Here is a 14,075-nt window from a genome sequence, read left to right on the forward strand (position 1 = left end):
GGTGAGCAAATTAAAGCACAAATTTACAAGCTCATAAGAAGCAGGACTCTCAACCATTCAGTTGCAGTGCCTGCTCAGGAGGAGGGCTGAGCAGCCAGGGAACTGGGGGGTATGATTGCCTGCAAAACCAAAACACAGCTGTTATGGCTAATTTTAGGTTTTCTAGTCTTGATGCTAGCCCTGTATTCCAACAAGCTGTTTGTAAATCATAAGCATTCCCGAGCATGTCCCTGAATTACAGTGGGAATGTTAATGTGACCTTTCTCTGAAATTGTATTTATAGAGGCCTCTGAGATAATGAGAGACATCGGAACAGCCATCCAGTACCTGCATTCAATGAACATTGCCCATAGAGATGTCAAGGTGAGGTCTGAAGGTGTGTGGGCAGGGAGAAAAGACCATAAAGCAGAAAAATAAAGGGGCAGTGGTGGTTTAAATAGAACTAGGAGCACAATTAGATGGTCAAAGTGTTCCTATTTCTCTGCCAGAGTGAGAAGGAATCTGTTCACAACTAGTTTGCAACTAGTCAAAGGTCAGAATATTCATGTGTGCTGATGCCTTCCAGTTGTGTACAGAAGGCAGAAGAATCTGGTGATAGTCAGATGCTTAATTAATGAGGTACTACCAACTTGCAATCCAGTTAACTTACAAGAAAATAACACTGCCTGAATTGAACTTACACTAGACACTATACCTCCATGTACAGTCTTTGCCACTTATTGTTTTCAGAATCATACTTGCCTAAAAACAAAACAAAACAAAAACCAAACCAAACCCAAACAAACACCAAAACCCCCTTCAGAAGCAGGAGAAATTGCATATATGGGAGGAATAACACCAATTCCACATGCCCAACCCACTTCAATAGTATATGTAAATATTTGGGAAAATGGGAAGTTCTCAGATGCTATCACGTGGAACAGTGTGTTTTGTTAGCTGGAGTCTGTACCCAGATCTTGTAGTGATTTGACAGGGTTTGTAGTATTGTATTTTGTTTTCTCTTTGTAGACCATGCAGCATAAGCAAAGACAAGATAGGTGCACCAAGGCACTTCTAGTGCAGCTCTACAGCACTTTGGTGGAATGTGCTGAAGTGCAGGTCACATAAAGATGACTGAGGCATCTGATTGATTCCACAGTTCTGAGTTTGTGACTTTTCTATAGATGCTTCTGTGTATTTAGCTGGAGGGACAACTGTCATTGCTTGGTATCACTGAGGGGTATGTTTCAGGGTTCTTTAGGTAGGAACTGGAGAATGACTTAACAGTTCAGAGACTAAAAATCTATTCACTTTTGTGGAGCTATGAGCCATTGCCTATCACCAGCACAGAAAATGAAGTGCTTAGCCCCAAACACCCTCTACACACACTCAGTGAACTAAGATAGAAATGGTTCAAATTGGTTAGTAGATCCTAAATCCTGTTTTCTTACAAGCCCTGCCTTCTTCTGTAGGTCTCTAAACACTAACATGAGAGAGGATATAGCTTCCTTATGACTGAGAAACTGGAAAACAAGTTCAAACAGTTGCAGATTCTGGACACGTGTCATTTTCCCTGTTCTTGTGCACAAGAGCTTGTACTTTCCTCTGTACTACTTCTGGTTTTGGAGAGCCTTTAAGGAGTGTGGAGCAAGAGTGGGATTAACTCAGGTTTCAGGAGACAGAGGAGAGGGTGAGCAGGAAGGGGACTGTTTTCTGTATCAGTTAAGTCTGATGGAGTTATGTTGGTTGCTTGCAGAGAGTTTGGCTGATGACTTCTCTTGTCTTCCACCTAAGCACCTTGAGTACGGTACAGAGTGCTGTCAGATCAACTGGTGTTGATCAGACAGAACAATCTGAGTAAGTGCAGTAAACTAGAGGAGGTTCAAGAAGCCAGACTTGATGCCCATTGGACCTGATGAGAGTCCTGTGATTTGTTCTCCTAAATACCATGTTGAGAAGTATGTTGATCCTTAGTCTGAGCAAAAATGCTACATGATGGGAGGGAACTTTCTGCATGGTATGATGGGGAAGTGAGAGAAGTAAGAAGACCCAAATGCTGGTGGTGATCGAGGCAAGTGGGAATGGTTTGACCTTTCAGCTCATTAGAGACATCTTTTCATTGTCCAGTTTATCCTTTCTTTTGCTGGCCTTTCAGCCTGAAAACTTGCTTTACACGTCTAAAGAGAAGGATACTGTACTCAAACTCACAGACTTCGGTTTTGCCAAAGAAACCACTGTACAAAATCCACTGCAGACTCCCTGTTACACACCTTATTATGTGGGTAAGTTATCCAAGGTGTGCATTTCTTTTGTGTTTCAGTCTGTCATCCCTCCCCTTATAGTGTGCCTGTAGACTGCAGGAATGGATGGGAAATCTTCTGTTGTGGATGTAATGCAAAGAGGTGGCCTGCAGAATTTAAACTGGCACCTAGATCTAGTCTGGTTCCAGTACAGTTCAGTGCTTCTGCTTTCTTCCTTGGTTGCAGAGGAAAGAGCCTTAACAGGGGAACCAAATGAGGATCAAGGAAAGACAACATGTTGCTTCTGATTACACTTGAAGTAATCCTGATGTTTCCTCTGAGCGATGCAATAGAAGCCATAATCTGAACTCGGTTTCATGATTATTTGGGTGCTTCCTTGCAAAACTTCCCTTAGCTTAACTAATGCAATAGGAGAGAACAGGGAGAGTATTGTCTCAGCTGTAAAGCTTCTTAAAGCCTGCAAATGGAGCAATTAGTAATAAAACACCAATGTGACTTAATCACAACTGAATTTTTGCCTGCATTTTGTTCAAAGACAGGGCACCGTGTAATGAATGCCACAGTAGACAGTCCTTTATGCACTCATTTTAGAGTGCGTCCCTTTTGGTCTTTGAATAGTCATTCACCATATGGTATGACTGAGGCAGTCTGCACTTGGAATTTCTTTGGAGGAAAAAGGGTTTAATTTTTTGGAAGAAGTAGTTCTCTTCTGCGATGTAAGTTTTTACGGTTTTTTGTATGGAAAGATACTATTTTTCATTGTTATCAGAGAATTATGATAGCAATTTTTTTTCTGAAGCTTTCTTATATATTTTTGTAAGCTGGGATTCATGATAAAATGTTAAGGAATGTACACATATATGTTTTTGTGCCTTTATATTCGTACATAAACAGGCTGACATTTCCCTTCTCAACACCTTTTTGTAAAGAAGCGTGATTGTTCATATATTTAGAGAATAATTTTCCTTAAAAATCAAGCTCCCTGCCACTTCAACTGCCCCAGGGAAGAAAAAAAATCCCCTCTAAATGTCTCTCTCCATAATGTTGTTACTTAGTGAAAAAAAGTAACACTCTGGAGGCCAAAGAAAAATACTTTGCTCTGTAGTTGCTGGAGCTAAACACACTCTACCCAGGTACTGATCAAAATTTTGTCACAGCTCAAGCAGGTCCTTTCTGTTCTGATTTCTGGAACATATGCTTCTGACTTTTTCACTGCAGTGTCTCCCTGTACACATTTAGCTATAGCTCCTTCTGCTTTTCTATAATCTTAATACTCTCTTGAGCAGAGAGACACTAAGGTGGAGAGTAGGGCATTTTGCCAGCTCCATTCCTCCTTTTGAAAGCTACATTAGATGTGTTTAGGAACTTGTCAATAGAAAATACTACCCAGTTCCTGCAGTGGGTTGCATTTTTTTAATGCCTCTGATATTTGTTGAAGTGTGCTGCTACTTATAAGGTGATGGAGATGAAAGGAAATATCTGGTACTTTGTTAACTTCTGGTTTTAATCTTTTTCAGCCCCAGAAGTCCTTGGTCCTGAAAAGTATGACAAATCATGTGACATGTGGTCGTTGGGTGTCATTACATATATTCTGTAAGTATTTGGAAAGAGGCTCAATGAATGGAAAAAGGACACATCTTATTAAATCTGCACTTAGAAGTAATTAGTCACTCGGATCATGTAACCTGCAGAAGAATATTAGCTTGTATGAGACTTTTTAAGACATGAAAGGACTTCCTTAGTTATAAGAGTTCTTTTTTCCACTCTTACAGCCTATGTGGGTTCCCTCCATTCTACTCAAACACTGGTCAAGCCATTTCTCCAGGGATGAAGAGAAGAATTCGGATGGGGCAATATGGGTTTCCCAATCCAGAGTGGGCTGAAGTATCAGAGGAAGGTAACAACACTCACTGCCACTTATGAGAATGTGCACGGTGTACAGTGGTAGAGTGCTTACAAGAGACTGTTTCTAAAAAGCTGTCTTGGTTTTTGTTTCCCTTTTTTTTAGAATTTAAATTAAATTTTCTGAAGTGGTACAGAGAATGACTGGTAACTCAGACACTAGCCAGCAACCTAAGTACTGCAGAAAGTAAATGACTGCTGAAAACTTTCTTTCACATTCCAGCTAGTGCTAGTGAATGCCAAGATTAAACCCACTGGAAACAAAAGTCTTTAATCCTGAGAAAGGAGACTGCCAGGACAGCTGCAATACAAGCTGAGCTGGAAGAAAGGCAAACTGTCTTAAGAACTCATTCAGTCTTTGCCCTCCTTGGCAATACAGCCAGCAAGGACAGCAAGTTTTCATGCTAGCTTTTTGTGATGTGGGAACTTGCCAGCCACCACTTAAATCAAGGTCAACAATTTATTTTGTATAAGTCATTGACCAAAAGCTGCTGCTATTCAGCTGTGACCCGGATGGGCTCAAACCAGGGTCCTGAAAATGGATGTTTTTGATTCCCTCTGACGGTCTTGTAAGCTGGAAGTCTCACCTGCCCGTCATATTAGAGAGAAAGGTCAGCAACCTCTGGGCACTTTGTTTTGTCAGACATTGTTTTTTATATTGCTGTTGCTAGCATCCTGTTATGCTCTGCTGTTTAGCAATAACAAATTATCATTGGATAATACTGTGGTCTGTGGCACTTTAACCCCTCATTGGATCTCATGATTGCGTGTGCAGCATGGACTACTGAACGTTAATAAGGAAGTGGTTTTACCTATGGGTTGCTGGCTTAATATTTTGTCTTTCTTGGGTCTTGTTTATATTACAGCAGTTATTAAAATGCTAGGGGAGCTTGGTGAGGGAACATTCACTTGGAAAATCTGTAGCGTTTATGTACACTTGCCTGAATGAAGATAGGTGCTCCCTACCTTTGAACCTATCAAGATCAGCTAATTTATGTGCACTCTTTTAGGCTGATCAGACACCTTCTGCAGACTGCTGGTTTTTGCCCCCCTTTATACTGTTCTTGTTATGGTTTTCTTTATCTAATCATTCCTTCATTTTATCATCTATGGAGGCTTTCTCTAAATTCCCCACCAATTTCCTGTAATCATCTTAATGGGCTCTGTTTGTGGTCCCTTTTTCTTGTTTTAGACTGCAGGTAATCTCTACTGTAAACTTCCTTTTGTAAATCAGCCTCTCTCAACAAACTAAAATCTCAACCTGTACTTCTGGCAGCTTCTTACAAGCATTTAGTCATCTTGCATTCAATGTTTCTAAAAGAGGACTATTATTCAGAACTTTTTATAGGTTCCCCCAAGGAAGTTAGGTTTAAGTCTTTCAAAATAATGTCCCTTGGATTTAGTGTTTTCTGCCTGTCCTCCTGCATTAATGAAACTCTTGTCTAGACTGTCATCATCTCATATCTCAGTTATTTAGTACTCTTGCTTTGGCAGATACCATGTTCACAGAAAGCTGCTACGAAGCCTGTTTGTGCAACCCATTTCTTTGACTGTTGTTCTTTTAGTGGCCTCTCATTTCTCAAAGAGAAGTTTATTGTCTTTTTTTCCCCACAGCCTGTGTTAGTTTTCGTCATCTATCATTTGTCAAAACATCAGCTTATGCATTCATTCAGCCCATAAAGCCAAACTTCTTGCCATCTTTCAGACAGGCAGCTTGGCAGCTTTCTTTTCCTATGTTCCTCTTTTTCTCGAGTTCTTGCTTTCAAAACAGTTGGTTTGGTATGTAGATAGCATAGATGGAATCCCCAGTCCTTTGTCTTTCCTTCTTACTTCTTGTTTTGGATTTTTCATGTTCTGCCTCTTTAAGCATAATAACCTACCACACTGTACATGGCTTCTTAACATGGTAACAGCAATAGGTAGGTGTTTCGAGTTCTGCAGAATTATCTTCATTCAGAAGGTCTTTGTGTTCTCAAGGTTATTTGGAAATGCAGTAGTAGACTACAACATGCCATGTTGGTCCTGTTTTTCAGCCAAACAACTGATTCGCCATTTACTGAAGACTGACCCAACAGAGAGGATGACAGTTTCTCAATTTATGAATCACCCTTGGATTAACGTGAGTTTCATATCTCTTTTTACAATGGAGCAAAATGAATTCTTACCTGCGGAACTTATATATAGCTCCACATAACACAGCAAGAGGAGGATGGTGATTACTGTTAATAACTTAATTAATCTACTGTGCCCTCCACTGAGGGTCATCTGCCCATAGAACCACAATTTTTCTTGGTGTTACCAGAGGACACACACAGAGAGACACCCACAATAGCCAAATGTATCTATATCTTCTGTGAGCAGGCAGTCACTGTTGACTCTGCAGCATATGCATGTGTTACTCTCTTTAAAAATACAAAAATAAACTGTATGTACTTACTTCATCAGTGCAGGATTTAGAGAGAGCTATTATTAGTTGTCTCAGGCACCACTGTGCATATCTGCTTTAGTGTTAGCACAGTCCTATGCTTAGTGGGAACTCTTATCCTTGGCAGAGTTTGGAAGTGCATGCGGGAGGAGCAAAGGTCTTGGCTTAGTGCCCTGTAAGAGGTTGCCAGATAGGGTAGTACACAGAGCTATTAATGATCCCAGTTCAGGTTTCATTCTATGACTTGGTTGAATTTACTTTTCCTGCAAAAATTACTTTTTGGGAAAAAGAAAAAAAGATAATACAATATTAATTATTTCAAACAAGGGACCAGAATCCCAGGAGTTACCAGGCTGAGTTTCCAGATATCTGCTCTGCTCTGTAGGTGTCACTTAAAATAATAGGTTATACCTCTCCCATTTGTGCCTAAAAGGACACCAGTCTTGTTCTTGCTGCCCAAATAATCATCAGCCAGGAACAGAATCACTTGTACTTTAGAATGACCTATTATCTCGTAGTGCTTTCTCTGTCTATGCTGATCCTCAGAGGAAGGGGCAGAAATGGGCATGACCAATAGTCAGCATTTCTGTAATGCCTGTTTAAAGGTCTGAAAGCCCTTAGAATCGTAGAGAATCATATAGCTGTACAACATCCTGATGAAGTAGATAGATGTCTTCATTTAGAGTTGTGAAAGCTGAGTTTACAAAGATTCTGTAGAACTGGAACAGAACCTAGACAATGTTTCTAAGTCTTTTTTTAACCAAATAATAACGTAATCACTGTTCAGAATAAATATCTTCAGCTTTAAGTGTTTGAAGCCCCAGGAAGGAGGTGTTCCAGAAGTCAGCAGGCGATGAATTTCACAGAATGAGTGCCTAATAGCTAAGGAAACTACCACCTACAGTGACACATGTTACTCGAAATATGCGTATAACCAATTAATAAGGAGGAGATTAGAGACAAGGTCTACAGACTCTGCTGCACCAAAGAGCTGTGCTAGAATACTGTTCCTGGAAGAATGCTCTAGGAGCTGTGGATTGGCATTTTTTTTCTGTTGAACCTATTGTTCCCATGAGGGAGAGGGAGGGAAGAACAATATAGTGAATATGTGTGTTCTTCATTTTCTTTTCCTAAGTCCCTAAGCGGGAACATGGATGGGGAGATGCCTCACACAAGCAGTGGAGGGAGGGTATTTCTCTCTCCTTTTTGTTTGTTTGTGGTTTTTTTGTATTTTTTTATTAGATGGATGGATGGCAGAAGTATTATTGTGGACTGTGCAAAAACCGTCAGTTTAGGAGGAGCACATAATCCTCGTCTTAGCTTGTAGACAAGATTTATTTAACAAGAAGTTGCTCACATCAGATAGGAGGGCAACTTCAACACCTGCTCAGGGACATCCCTAAAGCCAGTCTGCGGGTTTTCCATTTTCTTCCTCCCAGCTGTACTTGATAAAACTATCCCCAGGCCAGCTAGGGTCCTTTTCCAGAGGATGCAGGACTCGTGATTTCTGCTTCAACTCCTGTAACTACTGCAATGGTGCTGTTAGCTTGGCGGAGTATAAGCACTGCTTCCCAATGTAATCCTTATTTTGCAGTGACATGTACAGGGATCTCCTTAGACTTTGTTGACATGCAGTTGCGTCTGGTGTAGGATGCCACAGCAGTAGACAGCAAGTTTGAGTAGAAAGCATGATAGAATATGATTTTATAGTTTGGGTTATGGACTGGTAAGAAATACTATAATTCTTGCTGATTTTCGCTAGGGAGCTGTGCTTCATGCTTTAGAAATTTTACCTTGTTCTAATTTACAGTATCTACTGATCTTACAGGGCAGGTGAGCGTATATCTCAATTTTATGTGGAAAAGCATCTCAAGCATTGCACTGTGTTCTGAACTGTGCCTTACTCTGAATAATAGTGTAATTTCCTCTTTGGGGCACACTTATGTTCTGATAAACTTGTAATCTCTGTTAATGTACATGTACAAGAAAATGTCTCCTACAACAGATCCTAGAAGATAAAGGTCAAATTAACCACCTGAAAACATTGACTAATGAATAGTGAAATGACAGTTAAAATCTAAAATGTACATATAAATTTATCCAACACAAGGTTATTGGTTGGACTGGAAGGGAGCAGAGTGAAACAAAGTACTGATCTATCTCCATTTGTTCTTTAAAGATACTGTCGTGTGGGGACTATAGTCCTTTTCTACCTTGCACATGGATTAGCTTGTGGAGTGATTGAAAGCATGAATAATTAGGGCCACTGAAGGATATTAGATAAACTTTTATGCCTTCCATACACATAGAAGAGCAAGCAGTCACTTCCCAATCGTGATTTTGCAGAACACTTCTTTTGGTATTTTTCACTTTTCTCAGAGATCAATGGCAGTGCCACCAACTCCTCTTCATACTGCACGTGTCCTTCAAGAGGATAAAGACCACTGGGATGAAGTTAAAGTGAGTCAATCATAGTTCAGGTATCTTGAAGTCAAGTCCAATAAGAGATTAGATGGGCTGGCTTCTCTGCATACGCTTATTTCCTTGGACATGATGGCTATTTTGAATACAACCTTGTTAAACAAGGGAAGCATAAACAGTCCTGGTTAGAACAGTAGTGTATATGATAACTGTTGAAAAAAGAATGCTATTTGGGCTTCATCTGACAGCCTTACAGTTGTGCCAAATTCCAACAAAGATGATGTTTATGATCAAAGTTATTAATGGTGCTACCTGCTGAGCCACTGTGTGTAACCACAGAGGACAAGGGACAGTGTTGAGGGAGCTTGAAGTTCATTACAGTGAAGCAAAGAATATGGTGAAGGTGTAGGGGGATGGGGTGGGAGGGTTGAGCTGCATTCAGGTCTTCTACCTTGTTCTTGTATTGTAAAACAACATTAAATAACCTTAGCCTTGTCTTGTTGTGACATTTGGCGAGGGGAGATAAAAATATATCTGTCTTTCCTTTAATCTAACCAGGTGCCTCACCTACTGTTTGTACTGATGACAGTTGAATGCTTCCTGCAAAAAGAAACAATAGGGCAGACTAAAAGTTGTTTGCAAGCTTTAACTCTTTCCTGCTGGCCTTTATCAGGTTGGCATGCTTTTACAATTAATTCTGAATTTTTGCACTTGCAATGCTTGGCATTTTGATAATTGCAACATTCCTGTAGTGGATTTTACTGATTACTGATTTTATTTAAATTACTGATGCTGTTGAGCTATGTAATGGTAAAATTTCATAGGATCTAGGCAACATTTGCCTCCCAAGCGAGAGAGATCAAACAGACAGTTTCACTTAGCATTCTTCATTTCCATGCTTCTGAGAAGTTCTTATACTTGTGCTTTGTGTACATCCCAGAAGTATTCCATTGGGCCACCAGCATCCCCATAGTATTTAACTGGTTTTCCTTTCCTGAACTAAATGTGTAGACATTCATTTACTTAAACAGATTTTTGCTCAAAGCCTTATTAAGAAGTTTAAAATTTGCCTGCACTTAAACATTAATTCAAACTAAGGTGCAGACTTTTTATTCTAGTCCCTGCTAAATCTAGTTTGGTAACAGAGCAAGGAAAGCAGCCCTCTGACTCTGGTAAAAGAAGCCCAGGCTCAACAGCTGGTGAAGGCCCAGAGCCAGCCAGTAGGAAATCCTGGGCATGGGGACATGGTGGAATTTAGGCCAGCGGAGTGTGGTTCTACGTGCTCATATATGAAACACTGTGTGAATAGTTCCTCCTGAATGAGTCAATGAGTAGAACAAAGCCTTTAGTCATAGTTCAGTGCAGCAGAAAGGGCTCAGCTATTTCTGGCCATAGTGTAACAGAGGGTTCCTTTTTGTACGCTCATCTGGCAGTAGTGTGGGGTGGGTGTGCGCTCTCTGCCTCAGGGTTTTCAATAAATTGCCTCCTTTGTTTCAGGAGGAGATGACCAGTGCTTTGGCTACCATGAGGGTGGACTATGATCAGGTGAAAATCAAAGACTTGAAAACATCCAACAACCGCCTCCTGAACAAACGTCGTAAGAAGCAGAAGCAGGCAGGCACCTCTTCTGCAGCCCCAGGGTGCAATAACCAATGAGAAAAGAAGCCAAGGACCTGTGGGTGGAGGGTAAAAGTTAAAAGGAACAATTCAAAATCAGTATGATCAACTCGGTCCATACCACAAAGGCAATGAGACAGTGAAGAAGCTATCCTGTAAAGAGGGAGCCGTGTGAAAGATTACATTTTTATAACTTGAATCAGGGCTTTGCTTTTAAAAGCTAATGTATATGACATGATTCTGTTGCATATTGCTAGGGAAGGTACAGTAATACCAGAAATGTTATGGGTTTTTGTTTTGCCTTTAACTGTATCAGAAGAGAGGAGGCAGTCTCAGCATACTAATGCACTGAGGCTTTAACAGCCATCTAAAAGAGTAACTTCTGCTACCATTTTAAACTTGGGAATAGAAAAAATGCCAAGTGTTCTGCTAGGAGTGTTTTACTAGTTTGAACATGAGTACTGAGAAAGGAGAAATACGTCATTGTTCTTTATACGAGTAGCACAGGTACAGTTCTATTATGGATGCATCTGGACAGCACTTCATGTTAGAATTGTCAGTGTTTCCAAACTTACCTCCTATAGTTACAGAATATTACCTAAATAGTAAACAGTTATTCCTACTACAGGAAAAAGCATCTATACATTTCCATTTTCATAAAAGACTTCATGTAGTCTCATGTGAAGATTTGGGTTTGTCATGGATTCTCATTTGATAGCATGTAAGTTTTCTAAACAGTAACCACGATGTCACATCTATGCAACTGTCAGATCTCTCTCTTGTAATGTTTTTCATTTAAATGGCACTTTATATGAAGCGTTTTAATAAGGATTTAATTACTTGAAAGTGTCCTGCGGAGAATATTGCTGTTCTTGGATCCACAACCTCTAGGGCATGCAACTGGACATGCAGTTGTATACAAGAGACTGCTCTAGGAGACAGACTTCTGAAATTCAGGAATAAGTGGCAAATATATGCTTTCTGAATGGACCCAGGTGTCGGCCAACATCCCTTCTGTTAATTATCTCCAGGTCCTATGCCTAAGATGTGCTGACAGCAAATTTTGGGGTCCTGGGTTTAGCTTGTTTACTGGGGTCAGGGACAGGGAGGATGCTACTTTAATTGCAGTGTTTTGACAGTGTTTCTGGATCCAAAGATTTTCACCACCTAAGGGAGACTACCTATAAGTATATCCACCCATTGTTTTTTTCCTATTCTAATTCTTGTTTAATGGGTTCCTAGCTTTGGTTTGCTAATGTGTTTTACTTTGTGATCAAGATATTTCCTCTCACTGTATTTTGGGTTGGTTGTTTTTTTTTTTCTAGTTGAGGTGAAGCAAATATTTGTGAAAGTATTATCAAGAGTCTAGGATGAAAATTATGTGCTTCCAGTAAGGCAGGCAAACACTGCTTTGTGGTAGGCACACAGAGTACTGGTGTGTTAATAGGCTTGGAAGAATGTTAAAAAGCAAAAAGGAAAACAAGGCTCCAGAGAGGATCTGAATCATCAAATCTGACTGCTGTGTAGGTATTGTTACCTCCAACAAAGATCAGCTCAAGGTTTTGGGCCTTGTCTGGGGAGCCCTATTCCGTCTTCAAAGTGTTGGATGAGACCTCCGTTCTTCTTTGTGAACTGGTCCTAGGGTTTTATAAAGTGATTTTAATAAATCGCATTACAACATTCCTTCCGTCACCCCTGTTTTTGTTGAGATATTGCAGAGTTTGTTTTGCTTTGCGAGGTACATCTGTGTTGAAGGTGATGGGAAAAGGGAGGAGGAAAGCATTCAATGATGTCCACATTCAAAGACTACCCAACTTTGAGCATTTTTTAAGATTACAAGGGTTTGGTTTTAAATACCAATCTCTGCAAAGACGTATTTTAAAATTATTTCATATTTATCTAGGTATCTCCATGATTATATGTCCTGTATATATTTATTTTATCATATTACTCCTCTGAATTTCACAAATATTATTCACTACCTGTAAATGGTAATACAATGAATGAAGAGTTGTGACATGTTGAAGGTACAACAGTTGGGATTAGAGACAGATCCAAGTTTCTGTCCCTTTATCCAAATTTTTGAGGGTGCTGTGTACATCACTCTTACCTCCCCATCTCTGTGCCCCATCAGGGTGATGCATGCTCCCACTACCCCAGTTATTAGGCAACCTGTGTATACCATGGTGATGTCCTGGCTGGTAGAAAGGAATCAAAACTGTTGCAACATACTTTTTTACTCCTGTCTTGCCCAAAGTTTGAGCAGGAGCTCTCAGTTTCCATCTGGTGCCTCCTTGCTTGTCAGTTCAGTCTGGAGCTTGAAGACATGTATCTGTTCCTGAGTAGTTTTCCATGGGCAACTGTAAACCACATTTGGACCTGATTCCTTCCTGTGGGGTCCAGTCTTTACCACAGTGCACTTCAGAAGCTGGAGTGATGAACCGATGCACTTGGGCACAGGACCTTCAGCTTTCAGTCCCTGTATAGAGGACAAAACCATCTCATTAAATCTGGACTAATAGTTCTGGCATTCTACCCTGCAGTGACAACAGCCAGGAATACTGGAAAGCCCGGTGGGAGCCTGAGGAGGGCCTCAAAATGGCAGACGTGGAAGTGTATGCAAGTATCGTACAGAAGTGTTTGTGCGTATTTTACAGAAGAAAGGAGGTGACTCCTTGGGAGCTGGGAAGCAGCTGATGTGCAATGTATGGACCCTCAAACTGTTGTCCTGCTTGTAACACAGCTGTCTTCTGTAATACAGTGGGAGCAGGGTGTGAGAGCTCTGGTCTCGTTTTAACTCTGTTCGAGTCAACCGGAGCTGTAAGAATCTGCCAGGGACCGGATTTGGGGGCTGTGCTTGTTGTCACCCCTCACTGGGGGTGCCGACGTTCCCCTAGCAGCTGTGAGGGTGGCGGTTGTGTTTGTGTGTCCCTGCGGACGTGTATGTACCCCTCCACCCACCCAGGGAAGGGGGTGTGCGAGCACCCTCCGGGCGCCCTCCGCCCCGGACCCGCCGCGCCACCTGCTGCCCGCCGCGCCCCTCCGCAGCCGCCGGAACATCTCCGTCGGCATCGAGGTCACCGGGCTTTCCCGACAGCTCCCACGGTTCCGGTAGCTGGCGTCGATGAAGACTAAAGCCTACGGCACCTAGGGGTCTGTGTCACGTCAGTGCTCTTGCCAAAGCCTGCAGGGAGCGCTGCCTGTTGCTAGCACGCGCGCTGTGCCCGGCAGGAGCCTGCGGTGAGATTCCTTTCTACGTTTTGCAGAATATCTTTCCTTTCTGGCTGCTAGCTCTGTTATAAGAAGGGCCCGTCTTCTGGCTGCATTCACACACACTATAAAGAGCTCTGGTGTGCTAGTGGTGGTATTTGGGTCTTGCCTCTTCCCCTAGCCATATAGTATAATAGTCTCTTTAGAACCTGCTGCTTAGGATCCAAATTTATAGCCTGTTTTTAGAAAGGCTATTATAG

The 14,075-nt window shown here is 41.3% G+C and overlaps 1 protein-coding gene across 3 annotated transcripts in view; it reads left to right on the plus strand.

Moving 5' to 3' along the window:
- The window catches only part of MAPKAPK3 (MAPK activated protein kinase 3), a 50,188-nt gene extending 37,900 nt beyond the window's left edge, over window positions 1–12,288 (plus strand). Inside the window, exons 5-12 of one of the 3 annotated variants that reach the window (XM_075096431.1) lie at window positions 284–363; window positions 2,135–2,261; window positions 3,758–3,833; window positions 4,013–4,137; window positions 6,176–6,261; window positions 8,947–9,027; window positions 9,547–9,661; window positions 10,486–12,288. In XM_075096431.1, coding sequence (XP_074952532.1) covers window positions 284–363; window positions 2,135–2,261; window positions 3,758–3,833; window positions 4,013–4,137; window positions 6,176–6,261; window positions 8,947–9,027; window positions 9,547–9,661; window positions 10,486–10,529 — 734 coding nt within the window. In that variant the 3' untranslated portion in view covers window positions 10,530–12,288. The remainder of the gene's footprint in view (window positions 1–283; window positions 364–2,134; window positions 2,262–3,757; window positions 3,834–4,012; window positions 4,138–6,175; window positions 6,262–8,946; window positions 9,028–9,546; window positions 9,662–10,485) is intronic. The other 2 variants (XM_075096430.1, XM_075096432.1) reach the window with 2 other exon arrangements.
- Window positions 12,289–14,075: the final 1,787 nt, after the last annotated feature.

The sequence above is a fragment of the Phalacrocorax aristotelis genome, chromosome 6, assembly GCF_949628215.1.
Source record: "Phalacrocorax aristotelis chromosome 6, bGulAri2.1, whole genome shotgun sequence".
Taxonomy (NCBI): Eukaryota; Metazoa; Chordata; class Aves; order Suliformes; family Phalacrocoracidae; genus Phalacrocorax; species Phalacrocorax aristotelis.